General features: G+C 42.6%; 1 protein-coding gene across 1 annotated transcript in view; it reads left to right on the top strand.

Annotated features, from left to right (window-relative positions):
* Positions 1-4: 4 nt before the first annotated feature.
* The window catches only part of ITGAV (integrin, alpha V), a gene marked incomplete at its 5' end in the record, with an annotated part of 51,041 nt that continues 43,065 nt past the window's right edge, over positions 5-7,980 (top strand). The window contains 2 exons of the mRNA XM_010583263.1: positions 5-39; positions 4,624-4,751. Coding sequence (XP_010581565.1) covers positions 5-39; positions 4,624-4,751 — 163 coding nt within the window. The remainder of the gene's footprint in view (positions 40-4,623; positions 4,752-7,980) is intronic.

Raw genomic sequence — 7,980 nt, 5'->3', positions numbered from 1 at the left:
TGGCTTCGCCGTGGACTTCTTCGCTCCCGACCCATCCTCGTAAGTGTCCCGTGGGGCCGCTCCCGTCCCCGGTCCCGTCCCCGCTCCCGTCCCCGGGCGGCCGGCGTCTGCCGGGGCGGCCGCTCCCCGGGGCGGGGGGCCCGTGCTGGCGGCCCCCTGCCTGGCTCCGCTCCGCTTGCGGTGCGTGGGCGGCGTTGTCCCGGCGAGGTGCGAGAGCCCGGCCGGCCCGGAGGAGGGTGAGGGCGAGGATGAGGAGGGTGAGGGCGAGGATGAGGAGGGCGGTGCGGGGACCGGGAGAAGCTCCCCCGCGTCAGCAGCCGAGCCGCTACCGCTGGCTCGCAGCGCGGGCCGGGGGGAGAGCCGACGGCAGGGCGGCTCTCGGAAGGGCAGCGGTTAATCGGCGGGAGCCCTGTGCTCCGGCCCGGGAGCGCTGTGGCGGAGCCGCGCCTGCCCCCGGCCGGGCTGGCGGCCGCGGTGCCCGGCCCGCAGCTGGACCCGCACCGAGGGCGAGTCTCTGCAGCGGGACCCCCCCGCTCCCCGGCGTGTGCGGGCACGGGTGGGTACCGCGGCGGCGGAGCCCCCCTCCGGGGACGGCTCCGGCCGCTGGGACCCTTTCAGCGGGAAGCAAGACTTGGTTCTGGGCGGTGGGTAAGGGTCTCTTCACGCGGCATAAACTTTGCACCGCTGGGTGTTCTGAATAGCCTTGTCGGTCCGCGGTTTATGCAGATAATGGTGGGAATAAATACGGTGCAGCGAGGCGAAGGTGTGGTGGTTTGCCTCGTTACGTCTCGCCTCGGAGGTTTTTGTCCCGTAAGTTCTGCCGTGCTCTTTTTTTGACTGCTCTGTGCAGAAGTGCTGCGTTTGACTTGCGCTCTGTCTGTGCGGGTCACAAAGCTGCTGGGGAGTCTGGGGAAGAAAAAGTTCCGTGTAAACGCCCTCCACGACTGCTTCCTGAATATGTTCTCCTTTCATGTTAAATGAAAACTAAGCAACGTGCAGTAGCTGCTGCATTTCAGACTTTTGGACAGTCGTGTCACTAACTTCAAAGTCGTGGTGTTGCCGTAATGAATTAGTCCGTGTTTCTCAAGTGCGGGCTACATTAAGACCTGGTTTTTGCCACTTCTTTTGCCTTCCTTTCCCACCTTAAGAAAGGGCTGTAAAGTTGGAAGAGCTGCTGGCCTTTGTCACGCTGAGGGGATTTTCTCTTTCTCTCTTTCTCATAGAACTTTATAAACAAATTCTATAGCTATGGAGCAAGTCTTTTTGTAGTACATAAGCTAGCATCGTTTGCATTTCTTTATTGCCTACAAATACTAGAAGTCATCCTGTCTTAACTTGCGCGTGTTGCAACGTCTTTCTGTGCTATCTTAATCTTATAAGTCTCAGCACTAAAAGAAAAAAGGTTCTACTTGTGTTCCTCCCTTTATGTTTAAGTCAGCATGTGTGGATGCAAAGTTATCAGGAGACTGGTAAATACATGTAGTAAACTTTCTTCCTTGCTTTCTGATAAGGAAAAACATGACGCAGCTCTCATTGAAAATCACTATTTGGAACCTTTCCATTATTTTTATAACTATTGACCAAAAAGCACGTGGCTGTAAAAGAAGACAGTGTTGGCTTTTTTTTTTTAACTTTAAACGCTAGTGGTTTTCAGACAGCATGGAAGATTCCTTCCTGTTTTTAAGGGAATGTTCTCAATTTTTTGGTGTGACTGGAAGTTAGTCTGTATCTGCGAAGCCAAACCCTAGTACTGCACTTAATCTTAAATTTAAGCTCATTGTTGAAACTAAGTACCTATGCAACTTTCACAGCAAGAGGCACTAGTAGTGTTAAATTTTGAATTTATGCCTATGAAGGCTGATACTTTGCCTCCTGAAATAGCCAGAGATACTTGTGTACAGTTTTCTCCAGACATAGGCCCATGTCTTCCCCATCCTTCAAGAAGGATCAACACACACACCCCACAGACTGTAATGCCTGCAGGTGCCCTCGAGCTGTTGGAGGGGAAAGAAAGGTGGTGATGAACAGCAGCGAGAGCAGTGATGTCTGCAGTTAAATCTTAAGTAAAAAATTGAGTGAACTGTTTTGCAGCATGATTAACAAAAGACATTTAGTAAAATGAGCCTTGTTACATGGTTTCTATTGAGTGTCACGTGTGTCACTTGGTTCCTACACCTTTGTTGTTGCTTCATTGAATTTTTATTTATCACCTGCTCTTTACATGGGTAGTAGAGATTAAGTAAATTTAGTTGAGCTAAAGCTATTTGGATTGACTAGCCTGACAACAAAGGAGTGTTATTTATTCTTGAATGCTCAAGCTGCTGTTTCGTAGTCTATTTTCACCTGCTGGATACCAAAATAAAGCATATTTAGAAGTCCAGTATGAAAGACCTATTCCAGGAGTCAAAGTGGTAGTCTTGTATCAGGGTGCTATGTGGTGCCTGACAGGGCTATAAGAAGTGACTGAACATAACTTCATAAAAACTGAAAAAGGTTTCTCATGCATGCCATGGCTTTTAAAAGACTTGCATTTGATAGTCAGTCTTCCAGGATACAAGTACATGGAAATACCAGTTTCTCTTTATCGGCCCGTGGCAAAGCACCGACAAGTGATTATTCCTGTAAGTATAGCTACTGAAGTTGAACTTCTGAGGATGTCAGTACACTCCCAGACTTGTCCACAGCATCGTGTTGGGGCAGATGGTTGCATCATGTAGGAGATAGGCAGCATCAAAGCATAGATGGTGTATTCCCATGGAAATAACAATTTTCCCTGTACTCCCCCTTTCTCAAAGTATGTGGACTAGAGACTTTTTTGTGTTTAGGTAATTTGTATATTATTATCAGACGTATGACAAAATCTGCTCATTTGGTCTATGATGATAAAAATGCATTTTTTTGCTTTGGGAGAAGAGGTGACTAAACCTTTGTGGAGTCCCATAATGATTCCTTTATTGGTAATCTTGTTAATAAATTTCATCACAAAGATTATCTTAAGAAAGATTTTAAATACATGAAAGAATGGGAATGATTTTTTTTTTTTTTTTAAGCAAGTATTTAATTTGGGGGGCTTCTCAAAAGCTAGTGATGCAAGAGTGAAGTGGGAGGCAAGCTACCACTTGTTTAATAGATTGTAATTATAGTAATTAATGTGTTTCTTTACTTGACATTATGGTGTTTATTTTTAAGCATTTCTGTTACGCCCAGAGAGCACATTTTAAGTTGATTAAAGCATTCTGAATTCTTGTTCTCAGAATCTAGAGAGTCTAGAAATGGCAACTAAGGAAAACAAATAGATTGCCAACTAGCCTGGATTTTCTATCAGGGTCCACACCAGGAAATTTTTGAAGTTCTGGAAAGTCACATGAGTTGAACACTAGTAGCTTATGTTGGTCTTCATATGAATTGAGCATTGATGAGGTGTTACGTGTTTATACCTGGTATTTACATGTTAAGAAATACAAACTTAGCTCTGTACTAAAGTGAAGTCTGGAAGATGGCTGTGAAAACCAGAGCAAGTTTGGTAAGTCTGGATCTGCCTACCTGTAGACATTCTCTCCAGCCAGTCTTGCAGCTTCTTCAGCTAACGCGATTTCAAAACTAAATAACCATAATGCCTGATACGGGATGATAAGACTTGCTCTTGCAAGCTATATTCTCTCTTCGACAGTCTAAATGGAAACAACAGAGCAGATTCTGATGAAAGGAAGCATTTAGTCTTCTATATGTCTTTGTCTATACTTCAGATGGACTTCCTCGGGAAAGCACTGATGAGTCAAGTGTGTCTCAGAGGTCTCAGAGTTCCTGGAAGATGTTAATAACCTTGTTGGAAGTTGCTAAGAACCTTGTTTGGTCTGGCTTTTTATTCAGTCTGTTTCTTACTTTGCAACTTCTGAATTTTACCAGCTGCACAGGCGTAATCTCATAGCAGTTTGTAAGTAGAGTGCACTTAACGTGTTCATATGAGCAGAGATTTGTAAAAGCACAACAGATATTAATGAAACTTTACTGAAATTTATTACACAGTAATCGTTTTCTTATTAATGTACATACCTATGGTTGACACTCACTTGGGTACTTGGACATTCTTTTTAAAAGAACATTTGCTAATACTAGGCTGACTCACCACTTGGTGCCTTCTTAGCTCAGAAACACTACTGTTTTGTTTATGTATTGTTTCCATTTTTGACTGACTTCCTTGAATTACTCTGATGTACAAAATTAACCAGAAATTATGACAGCCGATGACTTTCCTAAATTACAGAAGTACTTCATTTCCTGTTCTGCTGCATACATACATATTTTTGAAAGGAAAAAAAAAGTCTATAAAAGGTATTTATCTCATTTTAAATATCTTTTTAAGTAGGACAGAATTATTTTCTCTTATCTTCTTTTGTCTCTTCTTTTTGGTAAATATGTTTTTTTGCCTGCTTTTGCTTGCAGAAAAGAGGGACTCAGGACTAAAACCTAATATGAAAGTCTCTGAAACTCAAAGTAGTTCTAGTCAGATTTAGATATGAATGTGCAAGGGTTTTGCTTTATTAACTCTTTGGACGTCATAAAGTAACAACATCTGTGCCTTAGGTGGCGAAACCTTTGTTGTATTTCTTTTTTTTACTGCAGGATATTTCTTCTGGTGGGAGCTCCGAAGGCAAACACTACCCAGCACAACATTGTAGAAGGAGGCCAGGTGCTCAAATGTAACTGGAATTCAAACAGAAACTGCCAGCCGATTGTATTTGACTCCACAGGTAACGTGTACTTCATGATAAGGGGTGATGGGGTGTCCCTGCTCTAATCCTAATGTGAGGAAGCAGAAGGGATTCAGATTCACTTGGGGTTTCTCGATGGTCGATGTGAATGCAGCTGGTTTTGGACTGGCAACTAGTCAAGGCTTGGTTTGCTGTGGTGTGTGGTTTTGGGGGTTTTTTCCCCTCTCTTTTAGAATTCTGTTGTCCTTGGTATGTGCTGAAAGCCTGAGTGAGCATACATTATTCTTTTGTTTTAACCTATTTCTATTTTTCTTCTGTACTTCCCAGCAATCCAGAAACATTTAGCAACCTAATTCCCAACAAACCTCAAAGGGTTTATTGCCTGTTAAGAATATGGCATGTGAGGAAAGATACTTTTTAATACCAGCAAAGGCGGTATAGGCAGAAATACTCAGAAGTTTAATCTAAAACTGAGAGTATAAACTTCAAACTGCGGAATAAATTTCTTTTTTTATTTTTTCCTCTCAGATGTAGCTTCACAGAATTTGTGACATTTATGATAGCAGCACTTTAATGCCTCTGACCTGAGGCACCCTCTTACCCATTTCTGAAGTATACTAAGGTCGATCAGCGACAATGCTGACATTAAACATTTCACTCACTCTTCATGCTCTGGTACACATAGTGATTTCCACAAGCTGTGGCAGGTCATATGAGAACGTGCTGCATATGCTTTTCTGCTTGAGCCATTCAGCGTTGAATCCTGTTTTCCACAGCATGTTTCAGACCAGTGGAAAAACCTTTCCATGGCATGGGAGTGGATTAGCAAGACCCATGTGGTAGGGCAGAGGAAACACCTGTGCTTTTAAGGTCTGTTTGGTTATAATTCATTCTTGCCTCTGCTGGTATTTTGACTCAGCAGTCTAAAGGCTGTTAGGTTTATGCAGCCTTCATAAATCATGTACAATACAGCGGAGAAGCTCTTCTTCCAATTCTGTTGTCAAGGTATACCACAAAATGTTGTTGGTGTTCACATTTCTGAAATCTCCACATGTTTTTCTAAAAACTACTATGTTACCAGTTCTCTTGTGAAATAAAGAATGACGTACATAATGGTACACGCAAAACCCAAGTCATTATCAGTCTCTTTACTTCACTCTACAGGAATGTTTCTGCCTGATTATTTAAGATCTCTAGTAAGCTGCAAAGTGTGACATGTCTGCATCAGTGTAAGACAGCAAAAATTGTGGTGTGGTGGTTTTTTGGGTTTGTTTGGTTTTTTTGTTTTGTTTTGTTTTTACTTTGGGCTTATTGTTTACTAGAATACAAATGTGGGTTTTGTTTGTTTGGTTTTTTTTAAAGAAAGAATCTAGATGTCCCTAATTAATAATCACCAGTAATATAATAGCCAAAAAACTTCCGGTAGGGAAAGATGAGCCACCTGGGTAGGTTCTAGTTGCATCTTCCAATGGGAATTGCAGTGCATTTATCTGTTTATACTGTGAACATTTGCAATAGGCTTTTCTGTATGCCCAGCAGCATTAATAGATGCAGAGCCCGTGCTGCTTTTCTGTGTGTCTGTGCTTAAGGTACATGCTACTGGGCAAACAAATAGTGTTTTGCTTATAATTGGCCTTTAAGTAATGGGCATGTTAATCACTTGAAATTTAACAGTAGAAATAGCAGGATTTTTTTCAGGCACATTTTAACTCATCCTAGCTTTGTGGCAATGAATTGGGAAATAATGCATTTGTCCATTATTCCCTGGGTGAAAAGGGGCATTGTATTTCAGCATAATAAAATAATAAATGCACTGAGACAAAATAAAATGTCTTTTTCTTTGTGCATAATACAATGGTTGATTCCCTATGTTACGATGACAATGTCTTACTGCCAACACAGTGTAACCCCCGACTCCTGCCTGCTCCTACCTCATAAGGTAGCAGGAGTTAGGGGAGACTTGTGATTCCCTTTGCAGGAAATAGGAAGCAGAAGATTTGACCACTGACTTGTGGTGCTAATGCGAAGGTGCTTTTTGTAGATGACTCAACCTCTGCAAGAATTCAGGTTCATCCATCGCTACTTCAACATTTGCATAAATATGATTTGTAACTCCAGAGGTATTGCTTAGCCCTGCAATTCAAGGCAGACTTTTATTCCTGCCCCCAAGATTGTTTAGCTGTTTTTTTAATGGAAAAAGCAGCACAGGTTCTGCGTAATTAGTTAGATGGGTTTCTTCAGAGTTCTTTTCTAATGAAATCTGACCTGTGAAAATAATGAGAACATTTCTACTTGTGGCTTTTTTCTGTTTACCTGTTGGTGCCAAACTGCCTACATGGGGTTGTGAAAAAGTCATGCTCCTGTTCCTCCTCCTGCTTCCTTGTGCCAGATAGCGTAGCTAGCAGATCCTGGACCAGGCCAAGCCACTGTGTCTTGCACGCAGCGTCTGAGAGCAAGGAAGAGGCCATGTTTCTGTGCTGTGAATGTAGCAAGGGAATGGAGGGAAGAGCGAGTCTTGTTTTGACGGTGTGAGGTTGTGCTTGTCCGCTTGTCTCATGGTTGTATCACAAATGAATTAGAGAGTAGCGTTTTACAGAGATCCACCAAACAAGGGTTTTTTTCTCTCTCAGTTATTATTATTTTTTCTTCTTAAACATTCCTTGTTTTTTAGTTAAGTTTTCCTCAAGTTTTATGGGTCCTTTTTTTCTTCCCCATCCATACAAAGGCCACACTGAGCTCAGCTGCACAGCAGTGACTGCACAGAGTTGGGTTTTATTTTCTAGCACTTGCTTTTGGCTTTAATATCATATTAGCACAGAAGTGTGGTCATTTCCATGAGACAAATGCCACAGCTATTAGGTAGCCCAAGAGAGAAGGTAGTAGCTGCTTTATGTTAATCTTTGCAGGAGGAGTCATTCAAGCCCTTACCTTATACCAGTATTGCTTGTTACTTGCATTTACCTTCACCCCAGCTACTCTGGAGGAAAGCAGTAAGTTGTTAAGCCGATAGTTCCTGGTACTACCAAATGTACTACTTTTGTTTATTCCTTCCTGTGTGTGACAACTTGGCCCTTTCAGGAGGGGAGCTGGGCAATAGCAGTCCACTCACGGAACTCGCATAGCTCTCATGCTGAAAATATATGTATTTCCCTCCCTTTCATGCCCTCCCCACCATCCTGTAACATAAAAAAATCCCCTTATTAAAGTGCATATTACAATTTTTAAACTGCTGACTGAGAAGAAATGTTCTTTCACTGTTCTTACACAG

Source organism: Haliaeetus leucocephalus, unplaced genomic scaffold (assembly GCF_000737465.1).
Source record: "Haliaeetus leucocephalus isolate CR32 unplaced genomic scaffold, Haliaeetus_leucocephalus-4.0 Scaffold880, whole genome shotgun sequence".
NCBI lineage: Eukaryota > Metazoa > Chordata > Aves > Accipitriformes > Accipitridae > Haliaeetus > Haliaeetus leucocephalus.
This window is presented reverse-complemented; position numbering and strand designations above follow the sequence as displayed.